This window comes from Giraffa tippelskirchi, chromosome 12 (assembly GCF_054371585.1).
Source record: "Giraffa tippelskirchi isolate mGirTip1 chromosome 12, T2T-mGirTip1v1.2.pri, whole genome shotgun sequence".
NCBI classification, from domain to species: Eukaryota; Metazoa; Chordata; class Mammalia; order Artiodactyla; family Giraffidae; genus Giraffa; species Giraffa tippelskirchi.
This window is the reverse complement of record NC_137286.1, coordinates 84,816,416-84,844,022: the sequence shown is the minus strand read 5'-3', so window position 1 is coordinate 84,844,022 and position 27,607 is coordinate 84,816,416. Positions and strand designations below refer to the sequence as shown.

Genomic DNA, 27,607 nt, shown 5'->3' with positions numbered 1-27,607 from the left:
CAGAAAACAAAGATGATGGCATCTGGTCCCATCACTTCATGGCAAATAGATGGGGAAAAGTGGAAAGAGTGGCTGACTTTACTTTTCTGGGCTCCAAAACCACTGCAGATGGTGACTGCAGCCATGAAACTAAAAGAAGCTTACTCCTTAGAAGAAAAGTTATGACCAACCTAGACAGCATATTAAAAAGCAGAGACATTACTTTGACAACAATGTCAGTCTAGTCAAGGCTATGGTTTTTCCAGTAGTCATGTATGGATGTGAGAGTTGGACTATAAAGAAAGCTGAGCGCCAAAGAATTGATGCTTTTGAAGTGTGGTGTTGGAGAAGACTCTTGAGAGTCCCTTGGACTGCAAGGAGATCCAACTAGTCCATCCTAAAGGAGATCAGTTCTGGGTGTTCATTGGAAGGACTGACACTGAAGCTGAAACTCCAATATTCTGTCCACCTGATGCGAAGAACTGACTCATTGGAAAAGACCCTGATGCTGGGAAAGATTGAAGGCAGGAGGAGAAGGGGGCGACAGAGGATGAGATGGTTGGATGGCATCACCGGCTCAATGGACATGGGTTTGGGTAAACTCCGGGAGTTGGTGATGGACAGGGAGGCCTGGCATGCTGCAGTTCATGGGGTTGCAAAGAGTTGGACACGATTGAGCAACTGAACTGAACTGAACCTCAAATGGTTCAGAATAAGAATATTATTTGTTTCCTAGAAAAGAATATTTATTTACTACCTAACAGTTTTTCATTCACTAAAAAGTCACTGGAATTTTTTTTCAGACACGAATTTAGATAGCTCTTATCAGGTGGCTCAGTAGTAAAGAATCTGCCTGCCAAGCAGGAGACGGGGGTTTGACCCCTGGGTCTGGCAAATCCCTTGGAGAAGGAAATAGCAAGCCACTCCAGTATTCTTGCCTGGGAAATCCTGTGGACAGAGGAGCCTTGCAGGCTACAGTCTATGGGGTCGCTAAGAGTCGGATACGACTTAGTGACCAACCAACAGTAACAAAACAACAATAAGTTCCCCCAATCCTTTACATATGTGAATGGCCCAAACAGACAAAAGTAACCACCTAACTGCAAATACAGAAAGTAGGAAGCACAAGAGAGTCTACCTGACATCTAAGCAAGGAGTTCACAGAGAACTCTCAACCATACCTTTATCTGACCTTAAATTTTTTTAAGTAAAATTACATCTAAGCATACCGAGGCTTAGAAAAAGAGATAGCCTATGGTTCATTTGGCATAACTGTGTAAATAATAGAGAATTCCATCAACATCTTCTCTACTTTACCACTGTTGAAAAATTTTCACATTTGCTTTATCACTATGCTATTTCACATTTATTTAAACTTCAGTATTGTATCGTCAGGCTAACAGGATCTATTTTATTTCTTTTATATACACAACACCATATTTGATCTAGTGTCAAGCACAATGATGTGCTTCAATTTCTATTTTGAATGTTTTTTAAACAATGATGCTTTAAAACTAAATTGTCAGTAACAGAACAACAACAACGTTGAAAAGACCATTTAAAAGCAAAATGGAGAATGAGGCATGGTGTTAGTAACACTAGTACTGTCATTTTCCACCAACTAGGCAATAACCAGGTTAAACGTCTAAAACTGCTTTCATGCAATCAGACTGACATCATGCTATGTCTATGTTTTTACAGAAACTGCAGAAATGTTCCTATTTGTTTGACTTTGGGAAATTAGAATATGTGCTGAAAAGAAAAGAAATAAGACGGTGTGATTTAAAAGGACAGATAAGTATACACCTGTACTCTGGCCTGAGCTAAAACTGCCGTAGGTATCATACGTATGTAGGAGATAGTAGATACTAAATGTGGGTGTCACACAAGGTGTTTTCATTGCTGTTTTAAATATCCACAAGACTGCCTTCAGCAAGTTTTAGTTTTGAAACATTTTCATTGAAGATTCAGACGGCTAGAAAAGTAGCTAACATTTCCCAGGTAAAAGACCTAAATGAATTCTTAGATCCATTTTTTTTCCTGCATAAAATTATGCTAGCATGTATTTAGAACAACTTGATCTTTTTATAAATAAGGTATATATATCTAAAACTTAGATCAGTTACAGTAAGTTAAAAATTCTACCAACTAATTCTTTTACAACTGGCCTAGGCCAGTGTTTTGGGAAAGTGGTCTATATAAGGAAAACAAAAAAATTCTATTCATACCGAATTTGGAAATTCAGTTTTTAACAATCTCATCATGGTTACCACGGAAAACAAAGATGATATGTATATACATAACAAATGTGTATTGGCCAACGGTATCTAATTAAAAGTTTTAAAAATTCATGACAACTTCAGATATTTCTCAAAATGCCAAACAGCATAGTTTTCACTGCATTCCCTATGACTACAAACAATGCATGAATATTTTAGATTTTAAAATGTCCAAGCATAGGTACAACAGCATTGCAGAAATTAACAAACAGTACATTCCCAATGAAATTGCTGATTGATTTCAAAACGGTTGGAGAGTTACCATAAAGAATCCTTTGCCTGGCCTGCTAAATCCGGCTGGAGAAGTCCTATGTCTATGCTAAAGAGCACCATTATAAAATCAGTCTCGGATGTTTGCTGGGCTTTTGCCCTCTCCCTCATCCTTGATTCACAGCATTCCCCATTCCTCTTAGGCACTATCGTTCGTTTACTTTTTTCAGTTTTCATCTGTGAAGCAAGCATGAACTTCCTCAGAATGTAGAGTCCATGGGCTTCAGAGTTAATCAGGTGTGGGCTCTAATTTCAACTCAATCTTTACCAAATCTGGGACCCTAAGCTGATGTCTCTAGGCCCATTTCCTCATCTATAAAATGGGAATATGAATATACATGTCACAGGAAGCTCAAAATGATTTATGAGAAAAGATTATGAAGAATAACCAATGCACTGTGTAAACATGGCAAATGTCTCTTAGTCCTTTCTTCACTCTCATATTTTTACCTAATCCTTTCTGTTCTTCTATGCTCAGTCCTCCAGGAAAATCCCTGCTTATTTTTCAAGAAACAGCTTTAAGGTCACCTCTAGGTGAAGATTTCATCACCCATCTCCTCACTCAAGTAAAACATTTCAGTGACCCCCATGGTATTAGGTTGGCCAAAAGGTTCATTTGCTAGAAAAACCCAAACGAGCCTTTTGGTCAACCCAATACTTAGCAGTTCTATTACAGTACATAGCACATTCTTTATTAATAACAATAGTTTACCTATTTCTTTCTCTATTTTTGGAATTAGACATACGTTTTATTTGTTTAATGGAAAAGCATGTTATTTTAAATACAGCAGTTTGTACATCCCAATCCCAAACTCCCGATCTATCCCTCCCCCAACCCTTCCCCTGATTTACCTATTTTAAACCCCTTCTAAAATGTGAGCTTCTGGATGTAGGGACTGCTTATCTCTTTAGATTTCCAGTCTAACAAAGTACTTGGTACATAGTAGGGGCTTCCCAGGTAGCGCGAGTGTTGAAGAATCCACTTGCCAATGCAGGAGACGCAAGAGATGGGGGTTCGATCCCTGGGTCAGGAAGACACCCTAGAGTAGGAAATGGCAACCCACTCCAGTATTCTTGCCTGGGAAATTTCACAGGCAGAGGAGCCTGGCAGGCTACAGTCCATGGGGTCACAAAGAGGTAGACACAACTGAGTGTACACACACACACACACACACACATATACAGTTTCTCAAAAACTAATATAAAGGGATGAAAATGATCTTAAGCAGCATCCTCACTACCCAGATGCCTTTTGGAACCTGTATTATTTGTTCTGTGTATTGGTGTCTGATAGTGAATGGAATTATGATTGAAATGGGAAAATATAATGCAAAATGATAGTTTAATTAAGAAATTAACACATAATCATGTTTCAAAATATCCTGGAACAGGTAAATATATCCAAAAGTCTCACAGAAGACAAAGAAGATGAAGTTAAGGGTCTGTGCCAGGTAAATTTCATTATAAAAATTTAAATGAATACAATTCACAGATCCATGTAGAGAAAGAAGGAGTAACTGAACAGCTAAACAAAGAAAAATACCAAAACTCCCAATAAAAAAAGTCAGGCTTTTTTTCAAATAGCCACTTGGAGGCTTTCTCCCATCTCTGAGTATTTCAAAGAGACAGACAACAAAGAACTGAAATCAGGAAAATATACACAGAAAGTGATACATGCAATGGAGAAAATTAAGCAACCAGAGAATTTACGTGCGTTTATACAATGAAAGCGACAAATTAGTGAACAGAGGAAGCTTCATTGAAAAAGTGGCTTTTGGGTGGTGAGAAACGAGAAGAAAGCGAAGTCATGTCAGTATTTAAGGAGAAACCACTGTGGACAGAGGCAACAAATATAAGGCCCTAAGGCTAGCATGTATAAATTGCCGTGCCCAAGAACACTCAGAAGGCCAGCACACACAGAGAAGACAGGAGAGAAAAAGGAACAGAAGATGAGGGCAGAGAAGCAACATGGACAGCAGATCACGTCAGGCCTTAGTGTCAACATCAGGACTTTAGCTTTTCTGAGTGCTATAAGCCACATCTGTTTTAAGAGGCCTAAGACTTCATATGTACGATTCTAAAATGGTCATTACTTGTCACGTTGAGAAAAGACATGTCAAAGACAGAGGCGCTGATGAGCTAAGAGTCATTTAAAATAGTCCAGGAGGGAGATAATGGCAGCTTGGACCAAAGTGGTTAGTGATGGAGTCGGGGGGAAGTGGTCAGATTCTGGATGTATTCTGAAGATAAAGCCAATAAGAATTGTTGAGAGACTGGATGTGAGCTATAAAGAAAAGAGAAGATGACGAATGAAGAAAATGTGGTATACATGTACAATGGAATATTATTCATCCATAAAGAGAAGGAAATTCTAGCATTTGTGACAAGATGGATGAACCTGGAGAATGTGTTCGACTCTTTGCGATCCCATGGACTGTAGTTCACTAGGCTTCTCTGTCCATGGAATTCTCTAGGCAAGAATACTGGAGTGGGTTGCCATTCCTTTCCCCAGGGGATCTTCCTAACCCAGGGATCAAATCCAGGTCTCCTGCATTGCAGGTGGATTCTTTATTGTCTGAGCCACGAGGTAAGCCATAACACAAAATGAAGTAAAGTCAGACACAGAAGGACAAATTACTGACTGACCTCACATATATATGTGGAATCTAAAAAAAAGTCAAACTCAAAGAAGCAGAGAGTAGAACAGTGATTAGCGGGTGAAATGGGGTGATGTGGGTCAAAGTTCCTGTCAGATGAAAAAGTTTTACACTTGAAATTTGCTGAGAGAGTAGACTTCAGTGTTCTCACACACATATACACAGAAAGTAACAATATGATGGACATGACAGATGTGATAATTAGCTTGAATTATGGTAATCATTTCACAATGTATATGTCTATGAAATCATCATGTTGTAAACCATACATATATACAGTTTTTATTTGCCAGTTATACCTTAATAAAGCTGGGGGAAAGATGTTAAGGTTATTGTCTTAAACAACTGGAAGAATGGAGTTGCCTTTTGCTGGAAAGTCTGTAGGAGGAACTGGGGCAGAGGGAAGGGCTGTCAGAAGCTCCCTTTTGGTCTTGCTTTTCTAAAAACACGCCATCCGGAGTTTGATAAATAAAATCTGAGCAAAGCTGTACATGAATTCCTAATGCCTGGGGAAGAAAGGGTCTCATCTACTAATGGAAAAGAAGAATGAGCAGGTTGTCTCAAACTACATTCTTCGTTATCTGGCAGTGGTTCAATTCTCAAGGGTTAATCAAAAGCAAATCACTTTCTGCTGAACTCGGTGTTTTATATGGCCTCATTACTTGGTTCAATTTCTCCAAAGAAAGCTCTTTGAATTTAAACAACAGCAAGTGGAAAGGAGAAAAAGGGGAAGAAATAAGAAAGACTGCTGGCAAATCAGCAGAATTGGAGAAAGAGAGGTATTGCACATGCAGATCAAAAGAAGGAGAGGAGAGGACTTTATATTCCAGAAAGAGTGGCAGACATGATACAAAGACATGAGGAAGAGAATTTTTTTTTTTTTTTTACCATTATCTTTCCCTAAAATTTTCAAGCTGACATGAATTTCACAGATTTTCATATCTAAATTGGACCAATCCACATTAATCTACCTGGCCCTTACCATTACATTGCCAAAAACAAATACACCTGCACTTTACTCAAAGCACCAATTCTTTAACTAATTGAAGTGAAAAATTTAACCTAAGTAAAAAAGAAAAAAAACAATGCTAATGACATCTTACTTGCTCAACGTTAAAGTCACTTAGTTTATTTTAACCCATAGGCAAGCATTAATTTCTACAGCATGACTAGAGAGGAAATAAAAGGGCAAAGCAGAAACAAATCAGAACAACACTATCCAGAAGCAAACATAATAAGAAACAAAACTCTAGGCTCAGGCCAAGCAAGTACTGCTCCACTCTCTAATGTAATCGACAAAAAGTTCTCCAAACTTAAATCCTTGCTATAACTGATGAGAAAGTACTGTTGTGCATTTATTCAGTGACCTAATGATATGAACCTTGTCTCTAATAACACAAGCAGGTATTCTTTGTTCACATTAAATGTGACTAGTCAGAAAGTCCTGTCCCAGTATTAACCTAGTCCTGGTGGCCTTGCAGAGCATCAGGAGCCCCTGGGCTCATCACAGGTTTGCCAAACCAGGCTGCACATTTGGCTTCAAGTTCTTAAACCCAAGGATATTGTGATGGTTCATTTTACGTGTCAGTTTGGCTAGGTCAGTCCATTAAATTCCAATCCAGCTGTTGGCATGTTGGTATTTTGTACCTGGGGCTGACGTCTATATTCAGCTGACTTTATTAAGGAAAGGAGTTTCTTTGATCATGCAAGCGGGTCTCATCCAATCAGTTGAAAGGCCTTAAGATGGAAAACTGAGATTTCCCTGGGGAAGTAGAAATTCTACCTCAAGAATGAGCTGCCGTCTGAAGGTTTCCAGCCTGTGGGCCTGCCCTACAGATTTTAGACTTGCCAGCCCCCACAACTATGTAAGCTGATTCCTGGAAATAATACAAAGTACTTAGTCCTGTTTCTTTGGAGAACCCTGAATGATATGTATTTCTGCTGTGTTTCAGGACCAGAAAATAATACTTTTAGGCATAACCCTTGACTCATTCATTATTCACTAATTCAACATTTATTTAGACACTTAATCTGGGTGCCAACTACAAACCAGGCACTGTACTAGAGGTAGGGATATAGATCAATAAGGTCATCTCACAAAGGTTACAAACTGATTCACAATCTCAAAACATGTGAGTTCTCAAAAACTTATTTATTTCTTCATAAATTTATCTAATTTATTTTAGAACTTACTAGATTTTTTTCACCACTGCTCATGTAAAGATAGTATTAGTGACGATAGCCACTAACACAGCAGGATGTCTAGTATATATATATATATATATGTTACTAAACAGCAAAAAAAAAAAAAAAAATAGAACTACTCTAGATAGGCAGCAGGATCATGTAAACGTCCAAATATGAAAGAAATCAATGCCAGTGGCTGTTGAATCCCCTCCTCTATTCAAACTCCCACCTCTCTATATCCCAGCTTATTTGTCTACTGTGATCCCAGACTACAACTTCATAACTTGTCTCCTTTACTGAACTGTGAGCCTCCAGAGAGTAGGAAGCAAGTGTTATTCATCTTTGTATTCCTAGAATATACAATGGGTTAAATAAAAGTTAGTGTCAACTGACTGGATGGATGAATGTGTGGGTACATGGCCCCTAGACAGATGGCCAGACAGTTGCTAAGGACTTGGCTTCTGAATCATAGATGGCTTCTGAGAAGAGTCAAGAGAGAACTGAAGGATAGGTTCAAGGCTCGACCAAGAGGAAACAGGAAGGATACAGGTGAGAACAAAGGTTAGAAGCTGGGAAACCTGAATCTTGATTCAGATTCTGCCCTAACTCACTGTGACCTTGCTGCTGCTACTGCTGCTGTTTAGTCATTAAGTCATGTCCCACTTAATGCAACCCCATGGACTATAGCCTATCAGGTTCCCCTGTCCATAGGGTTTCCCAAGCAAGAATACTCAAGTGGGTTGCCATTTCCTTCTCCAGGGATGTCTTCTTGACCCAGGGATCGAATCCACGTTTCTTGCTTAGCAAGTGGATTTCTTACCACTGAGCCACTTGAGAAGCCCCACTATGACCTTTGGTCTTTGCAACTGAATATACATGTGTGCTGGAGGGCAGGGGTCATCTACAGAATACGTTAAATACAGATTATACCAGTAACCTGTGAAATATTTCAAACATCAGCGCAGACAATTTGTAAAATATAAGGTCAATGTCCATCTATCTAGCAGGAATCATCTCAAGATAATAATCCTAAGCAGACAGGCCAAAAAGGGACAAGATTTTCAAAAACCAAATTCTAATTAGAAAAATTAAACGAGAATGATACTGAAAGATGACTGCAGTGTTTGGAAGATACGTTAGGAAGTAAGAACTCAGGCAGGCTTTGCATCCATGCTCTGTGGCTCCTGACACTAGATGTGTCAAGTCTATCAGTGAAACTTCTGAGATGAGTTCTTTGGCCTGAAGCTTCAGATATACGCTCTCTCAAAAGCCTGGTCTTCTGGGCACTTCAAGCTTCATTTAGTGCTAGGGCTTCCCTGACAGCTCAGGTGGTAAAAAATCCGCCTGCAAGGCATGAGACCCCAGTTCAATTCCTGGGTCAGGAAGATCTGCTGGAGAAGGGATAGGCTACCCACTCCAGTATTCTTGGGCTTCCCTTGTGGCTCAGCTTGTAAAGAATCCGCCTGCAATGCAGGAGACCCCAGTTTGATTCCTGGGTCAGGAAGATCCGCTGGAGAAACGATAAGCGACCCACTCCAGTATTCTTGGGCTTCCCTTGTGGCTCAGCGGGTAAAGAATCTACCTGCAGTGTAGGAGATCTGGGTTCGATCCCTGGGTTGGGAAGATCCCCTGGAGAAGAGAAAGGCTACCCACTCCAGTATTCTGGTCTGGAGAATTCCATGGACTATACAGTCCATGGGGTCGTACAGAGTCAGACATGACTGAGCGACTTTCACACACACACACACACACACATATACAGGAATTAGTTTAACTTGTTCATCACTGCTATTTTATTCAATGGCTCTAAACTTAACTCTTTCATGTTTAAGGAGTTTCCCTAATTCTACTTTCTAAAATTTGGAGAAAGCGGACTTTTTTAGCCAACAGATGTCCTGTATCATTTTATTATTGTAGTTTCACTAGATTACTTTTGTCCAGTAATTTCCTGAATTGAGTTCTACACTATTCCTAAATTCTAAACTAAGTTCTAAACTATTTTAGCCTACCTTCAAATGAGCCTTCCCTGTCTCTCTTCCTCTCACACAATCACATACTTCTGCCAGTTCATCTACCTATTGTCTCTTTCTGGAAATGCTCCATTTCTAGCTGACTTTTGAAAGGTGCAAACAGAAGTACACATGGTAGTCTAAGAACAGAGACATTATACTTTTATACAAAAAAAGTTTGTTTTATTTTTAATAGTTTCCCTAAGATGTCCAATGTTTTGTTGACATTTCTAGAGTTCAAAGAAATAATAGAAAATATCTAGTCAAAACCCACTCCACTTCCTTCCTTTTATGCAGGAAGACACTGAGGTCCTGAATAGTCACATGCCATGTCTGATGTAGCAATGATCATCAATGTCTGCCCTGGGGCTGGAACACAGGTACCCTCATCCCAGACAGAGCCAGGGTCTTCAAGCAACAATTTAAAGCTACTTCCACACTCTTTCAATAGATTATAAAAATCATTTAATTATGTTTACAGCATGAGCTCATACTAAATGAAACATCCCTATCTGACTTTAGTGCCCATTCACAAAAGTCTTATAAACTCTTGTACAACTTCTTACTGGGTAATTTTATAAAATACCTAGAGAAAATAGTGTCATTTAATTATCTAATATCAAACTAGACCCTAGCACTGGTTCTTGATGTCCCCATTCCTTATAATTGCCTCCCCCGCACCCCACAAAATGTTACCATCCCTCATCCTCCAACAGGAAGTTGTATGCCCAAAAGTCCTATGTTTAATATAAAACCAACCAGTTTGTTAAGTATGAAAGTCAGATTACCAGTGTCTCCTTCAACTGCTGGGTAGGGCCATGTGGCAATCTGTCACCCTCAGGTATAAAGGCCATTAATACAGAGAGGCATCCATTTAGCTAACAACTCAGAGCCTTACAGGTTGTCAAGGGAGTGGTTCAATGAACATTCTCAAACTGATGCTGTAAATTCAAACTAGGACAGTCTGTTAATTTCATCATAGGAATCAACAGCCTTCAACATATTCATGTCATTCAGTTCAGATCAGTTCAGTAGCCTAGCCGTGTCTAATTCTTTGCGACCCCATGAACTGGAGCATGCCAGGCCTCCCTGTCCATCACCAACTCCTGGAGTTTACCCAAACTCATGTCCATTGAGTCAGTGATGCCATCCAACCATCTCATCCTCTGTCATCCCCTTCTCCTCCTGCCTTCAATCTTTCCCAACATCAGGTTCTTTTCAAATGAGTCAACTCTTCATATCAGGTGGCCAAAATACTGGAGTTTCAGCTTCAACATCAGTCCTTCCAATGAACACCCAGGACTGATTTCCTTTAGGATGGACTGGTTGGATCTCCTTGCAGTCCAAGGGACTCTCAAGAGTCTTCTCCAACACCACACTTCAAAAGCATCACTTCTTCGGCACTCAGCTTTCTTTATAGTCCAACCCTCACATCCAAAAACCATAGCCTTGACTAGACAGACCTTTGTTGACAAAGTAGTCTCTGCTTTTTAATATGCTATCTAGGTTGGTCATAACTTTTTTCCCAAGGAGTAAGGGTTTTTTAATTTCATGGCTGCAATCACCATCTGCAGTGATTTTGGAGCCCAGAAAAATAGTCAGCCACCGTTTCCACTGTTTCCCCATCTATTTGCCATGAAGTGATGGGACCAGATACCACGATCTTAGTTTTCTGAATGTTGAACTTTAAGCCAACTTTTTCTCTCTCCTCTTTCACTTTTATCAAGAGGCTCTTTAGTTTTTCTTCACTTTCTGCCATAACGGTGCTGTCATGTGCATATCTGAGGTTATTGATATTTAGCCCGACAATCTTGAGTTCAGCTTGTGCTTCATACAGCCCAGTGTTTCTCATGATGTACTATGCATATAAGTTAAATAAGCAGGGTGACAATATAAAGCCTTGACATACTCCTTTTCCTATTTGGAACCAGTCTGTTGTTCCATGTCCAGTTTTAACTGTTGCTTCCTGATCTGCATACAGGTTTCTCAAGAGACAGGTCAAGTGGTCTGGTACTCCCATCTCTTTCAGAATTTTCCACAGTTTGTGGTGATCCACACAGTCAAAGGCTTTGGCATAGTCAATAAAGCAGAAGTAGATGTTTTTCTGGAACTCTCTTGCTTTTTCGATTATCCAGCGGATGCTGGCAATTTGATCTCTGGTTCCTCTGCCTTTTCTAAAACCAGCTTGAACATCTGGAAGTTCACGGTTCACGTATTGTTGAAACCTGGCTTGGAGAATTTTGAGCATTACTGTACTAGCATGTGAGATGAGTGCAATTGTGTGGTAGTTTGAGCATTCTTTGGCATTGCCTTTCTTTGGGATTGTGCCAGAGTCCAGCTCCAGCTGGTCCAGGGGTTCCCTCAGGATGGACGGCGTTGGCGATGCGAATGAGAAAACACAGCGAGTCTCGGTGTTTCCAAGTGTCTCCTGACTTTATTGTTTTCAAGACAGCTTTTATATTGTTAGTGGTACACAGAAACAAATGTAAAGTGTAGAGTCATACCAAATCAGTTTAATGGGTCAACAGTGTTGACCTTTATCGACATCGTTTGCATATCTTAGTTCATTTTGTTTACATCATCTTCTGGCCTGGGGGCCTGCTAACATCTTGTGACTCTTTCGGCATTGATCAGCCAGAACACTTTTGTATCAGGCATAGCAGGAAAGAATTCATCAACAGAAAGTTTCAAGGTAAAACCTGTTTTCGGTAAGCTATCCTATGCCTTGAGCTTAACAGAAAAGAATGTACTTCCATAAAGTCATAGAACAGCAAGATGAAGGTCAGCTCTAAGTAAGAATCATCAGTTAAATCAACAATTATCTTATTATTTGTATTAAAGCTAAACTTCTATTTATATAAATCTCTATTATGCTTTCATTATATAGGCTAAATACGTTAAGAGCAAAAACATAGTGAGTAAATATAAACTAAGTAACAGTTTCAAAAAGCAATATTTTTTATATTTCTTAATAAGCCTTTTTTCCTACAAAGGGTTCTGTGCCCATTGGGGCTTTCTGTGTGGAGGCTCTCAATACTGTTTTATTGTTAATGAGCCGTCATGTACATTAGCTCCAAAGGTACAGGTACATTTATTAAACAAACCAATATGCCAGCAAGAGGAATTTGGATTAGTATACGCTATATCCTAGATAATTTTATTAGGGTGCTACCGTTCAGGGGCCTTGTCGATTGAGGTTTCAGATTGATCTATTTTAGAAGAGAATCAGGAAAAGGCCTTTTGTCTAAGTCACAGAAAATAAGAAGAGGTTTATTATAGCCAACATCGGAAAGACAATTATCATCTTTAAGGTGAGTGCTGAGGCAGCCTTCTGAGAATTCCCTGAGGCCTGAGAAGCCGTGCTCGATCAGTCCTTCTCCTCATGACTCTGTCATGGGTGGGATCTCGTGAGCTGGCTCCCGGCAGGATTGGAATGAAAACTGACCTTTTCCAGTCCTGTGGCCACTGCTGAGTATCCAGATTTGCTGACATATTGAGTGCACCACTTTCACAGCATCATCTTTCAGGATTTGAAATAGCTCAACTGGAATTCTATCACCTCCACTAGCTTTGTTCATAGTGATGCTTCCTAAGGCCCACTTGACTTCACATTCCAGGATGTCTGGCTCTAGGTGAGTCATCACACCATTGTGATTATCTGGGTCATGAAGATCTTTTTTATATAGTTATTCTGTATATTCCTGCCACCTCTTCTTAACATCTTCTGCTTCTGTTAGGTCCATACCATTTCTGTCCTTTATTGAGCCCGTCTTTGCATGAAATGTTCCCTTGGTATCTCTAACTTTCTTGAAGAGATCTCCAGTCTTTCCCATTCTATTGTTTTCCTCTACTCCTTTGCACTGATCACTGAGGAAGGCTTTCTTATCCCTCCTTGCTATTCTTTGGAACTCTGCATTCAAATGGCTATATCTTTCCTTTTCTCCTCTGCTTTTCGCTTCTCTTCTTTTCACAGTTATATGTAAGGCCTCCTCAGACAGCCATTTTGCTTTTTTGCATTTCTTTTTCTTGGGGATGGTCTTGATCCCTGTCTCCTGTACAATGTCATAAACCTCTGTCCATAGTTCTTCAGGCACTCTATCAGATCTAGTCCCTTAAATCTATTTCTCACTTTCACTGTATAATCACAAAGGATCTGATTTAGGTCATACCTGAATGGTCTACTGGTTTTCCCCACTTTCTTCAATTTCAGTCTGAATTTGGCGATAAGGAGTTCATGATCTGAGCCACAGTCAGCTCCCAGTCTTGTTTTTGCTGACTGTATAGAGCTTCTCCATCTTTGGCTGCAAAGAATATAATCAATCTGATTTTGGTGTTGACCATTTGGTGATGTCCATGTGTAGAGTCTTCTCTTGTGTTGTTGGAAGAGGGTGTTTGCTATGACAAGTGCATTCTCTTGGCCGAACTTTATTAGCCTTTGCCCTGCTTCATTCTGTACTCCAAGGCCAAATTCACCTGTTACTCCAGGTATTTCTTGACTTCCTACTTTTGCATTCCAGTCCCCTATAATGAAAAGGACATCTTTTTTGGGTGTTAGTTCTAAAAGTCTTGTAGGTCTTCATAGAACCATTCCACTTCAGCTTCTTCAGTGTTACTAATCAGGGCATAGACTTGGATTATCATGATATTGAATGGTTTTCCTCGGAAACGAACAGAGATTATTCTGTCGTTTTTAAGATTAAATACAAGTACTGCATTTCGGACTCTCTTGTTGACTATGATGGCTACTCCATTTCTTCTAAGGGATTCTTGCCCACAGTAGTAGATATAATGGTCATCTGAGTTAAATTCACCCATTCCAGTTAATTTCATTATAGGAATCAATAGCCTTAAACACAGTCATGTCATTAGGCTAAGAAAACAGAGAGGTGCATAAAAACTTTTACATGAGAATATAAAGAAATATTATATTCTTTATAATATATAAAATTTAACATTTTGAATACCCAACAATAGAGGAATAGTTAAGTAAATCAAAGCATATCCAAAATCTGCACCCACAATTAAATAATATATTGAGGAATGTTCACAGACCATGTTAGAGAATAAAAGTTACAAGACAGATGGCTCAGCACATACACCAGGAAAAAAAAAAAAATGGAATCCTATAAACCAAAACATTATTCAACAGTAGTTATATATTCTTATTACCTACCTTCTATCATTGAACCTCTGTCCGTAGTTCATCAGGCACTCTGTCTATCAGGTCTAGACCCTTAAATCTATTTGTCACTTCCACGGTATACTCATAAGGGAATTGATCTAGCTCATACCTGAATGGTCTAGTGGTTTTCCCTACTTTCTTCAATTTAAGTCTGAAGTTGGCAATAAGCAGTTCATGATCTGAGCCACAGTCTGCTCCTGGTCTTGTTTTTGCTGACTGTATAGAGCTTCTCCATCTTTGGCTGCAAAGAATATAATCAATCTGATTTTGGTGTTGACCATCTGGTGATGTCCACGTGTAGAGTCTTCTCTTGTGTTGTTGGAATAGGGTGTTTGCTATTACCAGTGTGTTCTCGTGGCAAAACTCTATTAGCCTTTGCCCTGCTTCATTCTGTACTCCAAGGCCAAACTTGCCTGTTACGCTGGGTGTTTCTTGACTTTCTACTTTTGCATTCCAGTCCCCTATAATGAAAAGGACATCTTTTTTGGGTGTTAGTCCTAAAAGGTCTTGTAGGTCTTCAGAGAATCGTTCAACTTCAGCTTCTTCGGCATTACTGGTTGGGGCATAGACTTGGATTACCGTGATATTGAATGGTTTGCCTTGGAAATGAACAGAGATCATTCTATCATTTTTGAGATTGCATCCAAGTACTGCATTTCGGACTCTTTTGTTGACCATGATGGCTACTCCATTTCTTCTAAGGGATTCTTGCCCACAGTAGTAGATATAATGGTCATCCGAGTTAAATTCACCCATTCCAGTCCATCTTAGTTTGCTGATTCCTAGAATGTTGACGTTCACTCTTGCCATCTCCTGTTTGACCACTTTCAATTTGCCTTGATTCACGGACCTAACATTCCAGGTTCCTATGCAATGTTGCTCTTTACAGCATCGGACTTTGCGTCTGTCACCAGACACATCCACAGTTGGGTATCGTTTTTGCTTTGGCTCCATCCCATCATTCTTTCTGGAGTTATTTCTCCACTGATCTCCATTAGTATATTGGGCACCTATTGACCTGGGGAATTCATCTTTCATTGTCCTATCTTTTTGCCTTTTCATACTGTTCATGGGGTTCTCAAGGCAAGAATACTGAAGTGGTTTGCCATGCCCTTTTCCAGTGGACCACAATCTGTCAGACCTCTCCACCATGACCCATTCGTCTTGGGTGGTCCCACACGGCATGGCTTAGTTTCATTGAGATAGACAAGGCTGTGGTCCATGTGATCAGATTAGCTAGTTTTCCCTGTCAGCGGCCGCCCCTGGCCTAGGCTCTGCAGGTCGCCGCCCCCGGCCACCGGCCCCCGGCCCGGCCTGGCCCCTCTCGTCCGCTGCCCCCGGCCCCTGGCCCGGTCTAGCCCCTCTCGTCCGCCGCCCCCGGCTCCCGGCTTCCTACTGCTTCAGCCAAATAAATAAATATTAAAGAAAAATTCCTAGAGGAGCTGATCCCCATATCAGGGAACACACAGTGGCAGGGCCTGGATGGACAGGAGACAGGGATCAAGAAAATCCCCATGGAAAAGAAATGCAAAAAAGCAAAATGGCTGTCTGAGGAGGCCTTACAGATAGCTTGGAAGCGAAGAGAAGTGAAAAGCAAAGGAGAAAAGGAAAGATATTCCCATCTGAATGCAGAGTTCCAAAGAATAGCAAGGAGAGATAAGAAAGCCTTCCTCAGCAATCAGTGCAAAGAAATAGAGGAAAACAACAGATTGGGAAAGACTAGAGATCTCTTCAAGAAAATTAGAGATACCAAAGGAACATTTCATGCAAAGATAGGCTCAATAAGGACAGAAATGGTATGGACCTAACAGAAGCAGAAGATATTAAGAAGAGGTGGCAAGAATACACAGAAGAACTGTACAAAAAACATCTTCATGACCCAGATAATCATGATGGTGTGATCACTCACCTGGAGCCAGACATCCTGGAATGTGAAGTCAAGTGGGCCTTAGAAAGCATCACTACAAACAAAGCTAGTGGAGGTGTTGGAATTTCAGTTAAGCTATTTCAAATCCTCAAAGGTGATGCTGTGAAAGTGCTGCACTCGATATGCCAGCAAATTTGGAAAACTCAGCAGTGGCCACAGGACTGGAAGAGGTCAGTCTTCGTTCCAATCCCAAAGAAAGGCAATGCCAAAGAATGCTCAAACTACCACACAATTGCACTCATCTCACATGCTAGTAAAGTAATGCTCAAAATTCTCCAAGCCAGGCTTCAGCAATTCGTGAACCGTGAACTTCCAGATGTTCAAGCTGGTTTTAGAAAAGGCAGAGAAACCAGAGATCAAATTGCCAATATCCGCTGGATCATCGAAAAAGCAAGAGAGTTCCAGAAAAACATCTATTTCTGCTTTATTGACTATGCCAAAGCCTTTGACTGTGTGGATCACCACAAACTGTGGACAATTCTGAAAGAGATGGGAATACCAGACCATCTGACCTGTCTCTTGAGAAACCTGTATGCAGGTCAGGAAGCAACAGTTAGAACTGGACATGGAACAACAGACTGGTTCCAAATAGGAAAAGGAGTATGTCAAGGCTGTATATTGTCACCCTGCTTATTTAACTTCTATGCAGAGTACATCATGAGAAACGCTGGGCTGGAAGAAACACAAGCTGGAATCAAGATTGCCGGGAGGAATATCAATAACCTCAGATATGCGGATGACACCACCCTGATGGCAGAAAGTGAAGAAGAACTAAAGAGCCTCTTGATGAAGGTGAAAGAGGAGAGTGAAAAAGTTGGCTTAAACCTCAACGTTCAGAAAACTAAGATCATGGCATCTGGTCCCATCACTTCATGGCAAATAGATGGGGAAACAGTGGAAACGGTGGCTGACTATTTTTCTGGGCTCCAAAATCACTGCAGATGGTGATTCCAGCCATGAAATTAAAAGATGCTTACTCCTTGGAAGGAAGGTTATGGCCAACCTAGATAGCATATTTAAAAGCAGAGACATTACTTTGCCAACAAAAGTACGTCTAGTCAAAGCTATGGTTTTTCCAGTGGTCATGAATGGATGTGAGAGTTGGACGGTGAAGAAAGCTGAGTGCCGAAGAATTGATGCTTTTGAAGTGTGGTGTTGGAGAAGACTCTTGAGAGTCCCTTGGACTGCAAGGAGATCCAATCAATCCATCCTAAAAGAGATCAATCCTGGGTGTTCATTGGAAGGTCTGATGTTGAAGCTGAAACTCCAATACTTTGGGTACCTCATGCGAAGGGTTGACTCATTGGGAAAGACCCTGATGCTACGTAGGATTGGGGGCTGGAGGAGAAGGGGATGATAGAGGATGAGATGGTTGGATGGCATCACCGACTCGATGGACATGGGTTTGGGTAGACTCCGGGAGTTGGTGATGGACAGAGAGGCCTGGCGTGCTGCAATTCATGGGGTCGCAAAGAGTCGGACACGACTGAGCGACTGAACTGAACTGAACTTATCACTGAAACAAAGACTTTGGATCAGAGACTTTGCAATTCAGACAAATATGGTTTGAATTGCTCTCTACATGTCAGCAATGTAACGATGGCCAAGTTATTTATCCTCTATACCAGCGTTTCATGCTGCATGCACAACCCTCAGTCATGTTGGACTCTCTGCAACTCTATGGACTGTAGCCCACCAGGCTCCTCTGTCGATGGGATTATCCTGGTAAGAATACTGGAGTGGGCTGCCATTTCCTTCTCCAGGGGTACCAACGTTTCCTCATCTGTAAAACAGGTTAATGATAACCTACCTCCTCAGGTTTCTCTGAGTTTTTATGAATTAGGACATACATATAATCACGTCATATTTTTACACATGGTAAACATTCAATAAATGGCAGTTACTTCAATTACTCTATGACATTATATAATTGTTTCTTTCAAAATCAGGGGAAAAAATAAAGGTTATTAAAAAAGAAAAATCTTTGGAAGAGCCCATCATGCAGTGCGTGCAGTTGTGTCCAGCTCTTTGCGACCCCATGGACCAGAACTTGCCAGGCTCCTCCATCCATGGGATTCTCTAGGCAAGAATACTGGAGTGGTTGCCAAGGGGTTTATTAATAACAAACTTCTCCAGTCAGAAAACCCTCTGACCTCTCTACTTTAAAATAAACTTTAAAAACAAAGTCTTCAATAAAAACAAATACACTGATCTTTGGTATCCCCTTTTTAATCCTTTCGAAATTAATCCCTTAATTATATACCCACCCTGGCTATGACAACGGTCTTGCTGTGTCTCCAGCTAGCCCCCTTCCTTCATGCACTTTTAGTCTTTTATTATGCCCACTTTGAATTCCCTGGCCAGTGTTCCTTAAACTCTTTCTTTTGGCTTACCTGCAAAACCTTGTAATTTGCTTCTTCTTTTTGCTTGCGAAATCAATATTTTCTGAAAGCTACTTTTATTCCTTTACAATAGGGTCTTTTAGTTTAAGGCCATAATTTCTTAAAGTAGCAATGCTTATAGCTTAAGTTTCACTATACAGTATTATTTTCTTTCTTTTTGAGTTGAGGTGAAATAAAATTAACTCTGTTTTGAAGTTTAAGAATTTTTAAACACATCTTGAAGCTTTTGAAGGCTCTAAAAATTACCCCCCAACCAAGACTGTATATCATCTTTTGAGACTGAATTTCATCAATTTCTGATATCTAAATGATGCAACAGTAAAAAATATGTACAACAAAAAGTAAAAACAGTAAAAAATATGGTAACGTAAAAAAGTCAAGGACTTTTAAAGTCAAAGTTGGTTTTATATCCTAGCCTGGTCACTTACTAGCTCTATGACCTTGAGAGAGTTAATTGGCCACTTTGATCCTTAGTTTTCTTATGAGCAAAATGACAAAAAGTAGTATCTAACTTCACTGGTTATTATGAGAAGTGGGAAAATACAGCAGTGTTTGATTAGTAGCATTCACTAAAAAGTTAGTTCATTTCCTCCCTATTTGTTTGCATATCATGAACTCAATACATTCATAGCATTAATTTTTATCTCATTTGTATATATTCAATGATCAAAAATAAAAAATATTATTAATACATGGGGGCAAGGGACAGGTATGCAAATTTGTACCTTATTAAAGTTTGAAAAAGATTGGGAAGCACTGTTTAAGGAGAAATAAACTGAGAAAAAAGTTTATTAATAATATTAATAAAGATTATTAATAAAGAAAAGACTTTAGAAGATCCCACATGGTCACACTTTTTGTTCTGGCCAAAAGTGATTTTATACTACAAGCATCTGTGACAATCCTCCACAAAATCTCAGTTAAAAAAACTTTATCATACTGATAGAATATAGACAATAAACAGTGCCAGAAATAGATACACTGACACTTAAAAATAAGAGTAAAGGAGTCAACAACTCTAAGCTGTTTCTCAATAGTAGACTATCACAAGTTTTATAAAATGGAAGGAATGAATGAAAGAGTTATGCCAAGTAGGAATATAAAATTAGGTATCAACAAATTTGGTATCAACTCCAATACCTTGGCCACCTGATGCGAAGAACCTACTCACCGAAAAGACCCTGACACTGGGAAAAATGGAGGGCAGGAGGAGAAGCGGGTGACAGAGGATGAGATGGTTGGATGGCATCACCGACTCAATGGACATGGGTTTGGCAAACTCTGGGAGGTAGTGAAGGACAGGGAAGCCTGGCGTGCTGCAGTCCACGGGGTCGCAAAGAGTTGGACACAACTTAGGAACTGAAAAACAACAACATAGTGTTAGTTGCTCAGTTGTGTCCGACTCTTTGCAACCCCATGGACTGTAGCCCACCAGGCTCCCCTGTCCATGGGCTTCTCCAGGCAAGAATACTGGAGTGGGTTGCTATTTCCTTCTCCAGGCGATCTTCCCAACCCAGGGATTGAATCCGGGTCTCCAGCATGGCAGGCAGACTCTTTACTGTTTGTGCCACCAGGGAAGTCCCTAACAACAACATGGCACTTACTAAAACTTCTACTTAAAATTTTCTGACAGAGGCCATAAGGTTCTCAAACTGAAACTACTACTCAGCCTTTTACAAAAGAGGTTTGCTGCCCTCCATCCTTGAGGGTGGCAATGCTGGCTCACTCATCTCCCCCCACACACCCAGCATACAGCTTCCACGTACTTGGTGTTACAAAAAAATTATTAAACTGAAGTGAATCGACGGACTTTAAAAACAGAGTTGGAGACTAACTATGTTATCAGAAGCATCAAGCAATAGAATTCCAAAAAGTTGAAAAGCAACATCAGAAGAAGTCAGACTGTATGTATACTGTGACTATACTTAACATTTAATATGTGCTCGCTTTACCATTAAAAAAAAGAGAACCTCATTTATGATAGTCTTTTTTATTCCTTAAAGCCGTCAGTTCATCATACTCTAAAATTATGTCCTCTAATCTTCTATTTTTCTTTCATCTAGTTGTTTCATTCCTCTGTTAATCATTCGGTAGAAATTTATAGAGCAGAAACCATGCCTGGTAACACGCTGAGAACTGAGAGAATAAAGATCTTTAAAACTGTCTTTGCCTGTTAAGAATATCTAATTTTAGTTTAAAAGACACGTTTCAAAGAGAAAAAGCACTATTTAAATAATGCCAGCAAATCAACAGGTGGGACAAGTCTGTTATCATCACCTAGTTTCAAATATCCACCAAAACACACACACACCGAGAAAAATTACTTTAAATGTTCCACTATCATGAATCAAAGAATTTCTGAGAACAGGGAAAACAGCCCACTCCATCAAAGCCGCTACTGCTGGTGGGTGAAGGGGGGATGGTGGAGCATGAAAATTGTTTACAAATTCCCTAAGGCATTTTATTCTTCCAAAACAGCATAAGCAGTAAATAACCTTCTAGATAAATGTAAACTGCTTGAAAGTGTTATAAAATGCTAAAACTTCTATCCTGAGACTGCAACATTTAAGTTCAAGATAGATAATAGTTGTACCAGAGGGAAATGAAAGTAAAAAAATATTCGGCCTCAAAAATGTAGTTGTGATGGAGAAAGCAAAGATGGGAGACCAGTCACTCTCTCAACATTCACTTAGCATTTATTTATAAATACACACTTATTCAGCATCTATGCCAGGCCTTGTGCTAAATTCTAGGCAAAAGACTAGTGAGCAAGACAGACAAAGACTCTTGTTCTCCCTTAGAAACTAACATAAAGGAGAATCCAACAGAAAAAGACCACACGCATCAATATGTTGAACCCAGGGACTTTCTGGTGGCCCAGAGGTTAGGAATCCACCTGCCAGTGCAGGGACCTGGTCCTGGGTCTGGTAAGATCACAGGTGCCATGGGGCAACTGAGCCCATGCACCAGAGCCCACGCTCTGCGACAACAGAAGCCACAGCAATGAGAAGCCAGTTTGCTGCAACCAGAGAAACCCGCTCACCACAACGAGAGAAAGCCCGCTTGCCGTGACTAGAGAAAGCCCGCATGTAGCAATGAAGATCTAGTGCTAGCCAAAAAATAAATTAAAATTTAAAAAAGTATGTGGAACTAAACATCCATGTTTATTTATAAAGCCTCTCAATAGTAATAAAAGTTAATAGCTGTTCTTTAAATAAACAACTAAGTGACTACCGTGTGTCAACTGCAATGCCAATCACAGAAGCATGTAAGTTCTTAGTCTTGAGACTTCACAACGTAGGTGCTGATACATATATAAATAATTTTGATATAAGAAATAATTTAATAAAAAACTGCATGACTTTCTAAGGAAGTACTTTAGGATGCAACAACTTTATTCTACTAGGGGACTCAAGTTAGGCAAGGCGTCACATCAATAACCTGAGTCTTAAAAAATTAAAAGGAGTTTGCCAGGCAAAGAATTTCAGATGAGGTGAAAACTACAGTAAGTAAAGTTACAGCACAGGGTACTGAACAGAGAATGGAAAATGGGGCTGGGTAACATAGTTTATTTAGGGGTCAGTTCATGAAGACTCCTGTAGATCACAATGGTATATTTATACAATTTAAACAGTTACCATGGAAAGTTTGTTGTTGATTAGTCGCTAAGTCAAGTCCGATTCTTTGCAACTCCATGAACTGTAGCCCACCAGGCTCCTCTGTCCATGGGATTCTCCAGGTAAGAATACTGGAGTGGGTTGCCATTTCTTCCTCCAGGGAATCTTCCTGATCCAGGGGACCGAAGGGATTGGGGGATTGAACCCACATCTCCCTAGTGGCTCCTGCATTGGCAAGGCAGATTCTTTACCATTGAGCCACGTGGGAAGCTAGCTACACCAACCCAATAACACTAGGAGGTATGCTTTTTGCAAAAGTACTAAAAATTAAAAGCTATCACGTCATACAAACTGAGTTCAAACTGCTTCAAAAATTTTTAATATTCTTCTCCAAACTCTAACGTTTCTTTTCTACTTGTCCATGAGAAGCAGCTTTGCTAAAACACAGTTGACTGTGACCTCCGATTATGAAATATTTAATTGTAAGATAATATATTATTCAAAGTACTACACAGGTATTTCTGCCTATATTTTAATCTTTTTAATCTCTCAAACAGGCTAGTGAACATGAACTCTTAATCCCTAAAGGCAAGCTTATCTGAGACAGAACTATATACTATATATGACTACAGATACACATTTCAAAAACATTAAAAGAAGTTGCATCCTTTTAAAAAATGATATGAAAAATGTCAATTCCTTGACAAACATTTTATTTTCTCCTATTTTCAATAAGATCAGGGAATATATCCCATACCTCGGTTACCTGTTCTTTGCTACACCACCTTTCCTCAACTTCCCATCACTCTCAGTACTTCTGAGTTCCCCCAGGGTAACTACTATCAGCTTTCTTATCTTCTGCCTCATCACTGGTCACTGCCTGCACTAACGATTCCCTACAGAAGCAGAAAAGACCCTTAGGGGCCTTCTGAAAATTTGTGAGGACATTTTTGGTTGTCACGATAAGTGGGATAGGAAGGAGAGTATTTGATGGATGGGGACTATTGATCCCAGAAGTCCTAAAATGTATGAGACATCACTGGACAACAAACTGGATCCCTTAAGGTTTCAAAAGACTCTACCGGACACTGAGTAGGTGAAGACTGCGTATGAACATTTTAGTCTAGGACTTTACTACATATAACGTTTGTGCTAGTGAAGACTGAATTTTCCAGAAGTGCAGGTATCATGCAGATCGAGGAAAGATTCCACTTTTTAACCAAAAATTGTTCACAACTTGGGAGAAATTAGTTTGTCGATGACAACGGTACTTATGGTATTTGAACTGCCAATGTAATACATCTGAAATCAGCCTGCATTTTTGCCATCACACTATGATTTCTTTAGACTGGTGCACTATGCCAGCAACTAATCAGTACTTCACTGTGTCTTCTAATGTAATCATACTTGAGCACTCACATATTTAAATAGCAGACATGTCATTTTCTAATAAAATACTTATTGTACCTTTATGCTCCAACTAGAGAAGTAGACTGCTTTTTAAAAATTATGTTTATGGGTATTTTTTATTGTGTATAAATCTTTAGGATATTACAAGAGACTTTCATATTTGTTATAAAAAGGGGACCCTGGGCTGGAAAGGTTTAGAATCACTGGCCTACACATTACCCTTCACGTGCCTAGACTACTAAAGATGTCTACTGACTGACAGCTTAGATTCTCTACACTGTCTTTTCCAAAGAAAAGTATTTACAGACGTAAAAAAAAAAAAAAATCACCAATATTATTTGTATCTTCAAAATACCACAGGGTTCCAATTGCCTTGCAAATCAGTCCAGGACTGAGATTTTTACAACTCTCCATAAAGAGATGAGCTCTACCCAACCTAATATCTTACCTGCCTTTACATCACAGGCAGAACGCTCCATTCTGAAAGGCTTATTTCTGGGAACTATAATCAATATTTTGTAATAACCTATAAGGGGAAAGCATCTAAATATATATATATATCTGTATGTGTGTGTGTATATATATTATATATATATATAATATACATATCTGAATCACTTTGCTACATACCTGAAACCAGCACAACACTGTAAACAAACTACAATTTTCTTTTTAAAGTTGAATAATGAAAAAAAAGAAAGCCTTATTTCTAAGGAGTCAGCAAGTCATAGTAGAAAGAGTGTTAGGGGACTTCCCTGATGGTCCAGTGGCTAAGAGTTCACGCTCCCCATGTAGGGGGCCTGGGTTCAATGCTTGATCAGGGAACTAGATCCCTCATGCCACAACTAAGAGTTTGTATGTAGCAACTAAAACCCAGCACAGCCAAATAAATAAATAACAGAGAGCATTAGGATTTAGAACCCTAGGTCTGCCACCTATTAGGTAAAGTATCCTGAATGAGTTACCACTTTCTGAGTCTCTGTCTCCTTATTTAAGTGACAACTGAAAATGACCTTGCTACAGGGTTGCGATGTGGAATGAACCAGACACAGCAAGAACTCAAAGAGTTTCCTACTTCAAACCTTTATCTGTTTTGTTCATTCACTCATTCCAAGGATGATACCTGGTTGGTATCCAGCAGTGCTCAAGAAATGTCTGTTGAATGAAAGCATATTGCTTTCTGAAACCTTTCCAGCCCATATGCTCTGTTCCAGAAATTTATCAGTTAATCAGTTAAGAATAACTGAGCACTTACAAATTGAGTGTTCCTTCGTGCGTGCTAAGCTGCTTCACTCTTTGCGACCCCATGGACTGTAGCCCACCAGGCTCCTCTGTCCATGGGATTCTCCAGGCAAGAACACTGGAGTGGGTTGCCATGCACTCCTGCAGGGCATCTTCCCAACCTAAGGATCTAACTGGTCTCTAATGCCCCCTGCACTGGCATACAGGTTCTTTACCACTAGTGCCACCTGGTAAGCCACACAAACTGAGTGTTTACTAGAAGTAAAGGGCTTCCCTCAGTTGGTAAAGAATCCCTCAGTTAGTAAAGAATCTGCCTGCAATGCAGACCAGGGTTCGATTCCTGGGTTGGAAAGATCCTCTGGAGAAGGAAACGGCAACCCACTCCACTATTCTCGCCTGGAGAATCCCATGGACAAAGGAGCCTGGCAGGCTACAGTCCATGGGGTCGCAAGACTCGGACACGACTTAGCGACTAAACCACCACCACAGAAGAAAATACCCAGTCTCTGCTCTTAAGAAACAAAAAAACCCTGGAAAATGACAGGGCAGCATAAAAGATGTCACGAGACTGTGTATGACGAATCAACCAACAGTGAGGACATTAAGTGCAGTGCATCTAAGGGCAAGACACATTACTGTGGGCGGGATCAGGATGGAATGTGGTGTGAATAAAAGATAAAAGAGCCAAGTGTCCAGATTTTTCTCGAACTAATCCACTCTTCTCAGACATAGCCTGAGAGAACTTTACAGTAGCCCAAACCTGTCTCCCCCTGCCTAAAGCTCATCAAAATGGTACCAATGTCCTCAGCGTACCCCAACCTGTTTATGTGTGGCTTACCAGAAGCTTCCATGTTCCTTGTCCCCGCCATACAAAAAACAGCACAGATCAATAAGGTAGCCACTCACTACATGTGGCAACTGAGTACGTGAAATGTGTCTAAACTGAGAGGCCCTGTTAGTGTAAATTTCACTGGATTTCAAAGACTTGGTACCAAAAAATAAATAAATAAATAAAACATCTCATTAATAATGTTTATTTGATTTCATGTCAAGACATCACTGTGGACATACAAGATTAAATAAAAACGCACTGTTAAAATTAAATCCACCTATTTATTTTTCACTTTTTAGTACGGCTACGGAAAATCTAAGTTCACGTATGCGGTGGACTTCCCAGGTGGTCCAGTGGCTGAGAATCTGAGCTCCCAATGCAGGGGGCCCAGGTTCCAGCCCTGGTCAGGGGACTAGACCCCACGTTCCACAACTAAAGAGTTCGCATGCTGCGACTAAAAATCCCGCGTGCCTCTGCGTGCCACAACTAAGACCCGGAGCAACCAAAATAAAAAGGAACAAAAACACATGTGGCTCGCAGTATGCTTATCCTGGACCGCTTCTTTTCCAGCTCTACAGTTCAGCCTGAAGAGACCCCTTGCTATGAGCCCCGTGTCCCTGAGCTACGACTTTGCAGGTACTACTGCTGGCATCTCAAAACACTTTTCCCTCCTCACTGAGTTTGCTGCTACTCCATCCTCGGATCTTAGCTTCACACCGACGGTTACACCGCTCTCTCCAAGAAGCCTCCCCTGGCCTCTCACCCTCGAGCCCCGACAGCCTGGCCTGGGGTCTCCTCCTAGGCGACGGGAGCATCCATCCCATAGTTATCACACAGCAACTGCCTGCCTGGTGCTGGTCCGCCTCCCCGACAAGAGGGGAAGCTCCTCGAGGGACCAGAGAGTCTCCCAACGCGCCTGCTGGTGGACGCGGGGCACAGAGCAGCAGGAACGCTGAACCAACGAGGGGTGGGTCAGAGAAGGTGAATGAACACCCGGGACGACCGCGGTTCGGGGGTAAAGGGGCGCAGAGGGGCGCGGGCAGGGCCTGCGGGGCTCCCGGGGGCGCCAGCGGGCAGGCCCGGACAGCTCGGAGCGGGAGAACGGCGGCAGCGCCGGGTAAGACTCACCAGCCGGCGGTCGAGGTCGGCGTCCGACGGCTGGGCGGGGGGCTGCAAGGACCCGGCGTAGCGCAGGCCCTCGCCGGCTGGCGCGACGCCGACCCGGGCAGCCATGACGGCGCGGCTTGGGGCCCTCGGAGCGCCGCGCTGCCTACGGGGCAGCCGCAGGGACAAACTAGTGAGGCCGGGACGCGCTCGCGGATTTCACCTACGCCACGCCCGTCTCGCAGGTGGAGGCCACGGCCCCAGGGCATCTCGTTCGCACCCACCTTGTGCCGTCAAGTCGTCTGTTTCCCATTTGCAGACCTAAAGCCCGCATCGGGACTCCGAGGGCAAAGCCCAAGGAGCTTCCTCCCCGCATCCTTCCAATCTGATGTTAGATCTGGTGGTGAGCCACACGAGGAGAGATCCGGAGATCTCAGTGCAGTGACTGAAGTTCCCCGAAAGTCCCTAAGACCCACACCATACCCGCCCCCCTACACATACACCGCAACT

At 41.0% G+C, this 27,607-nt stretch overlaps 1 protein-coding gene across 3 annotated transcripts in view; it reads right to left on the bottom strand.

Moving 5' to 3' along the window:
• DNAJC15 (DnaJ heat shock protein family (Hsp40) member C15) overlaps positions 1-27,258 on the bottom strand; it is an 81,066-nt gene extending 53,808 nt beyond the window's left edge. For 2 of the 3 annotated variants that reach the window (XM_081550856.1, XM_081550858.1), the window contains exon 1: positions 27,122-27,258. In XM_081550856.1, coding sequence (XP_081406982.1) covers positions 27,122-27,226 — 105 coding nt within the window. In that variant the 5' untranslated portion in view covers positions 27,227-27,258. Of the gene's footprint in view, positions 1-20,063; positions 20,252-27,121 lie in introns of all 3 variants that reach the window. The other variant, XM_081550857.1, reaches the window with a different exon arrangement.
• Between the last annotated feature and the right edge of the window lie 349 nt (positions 27,259-27,607).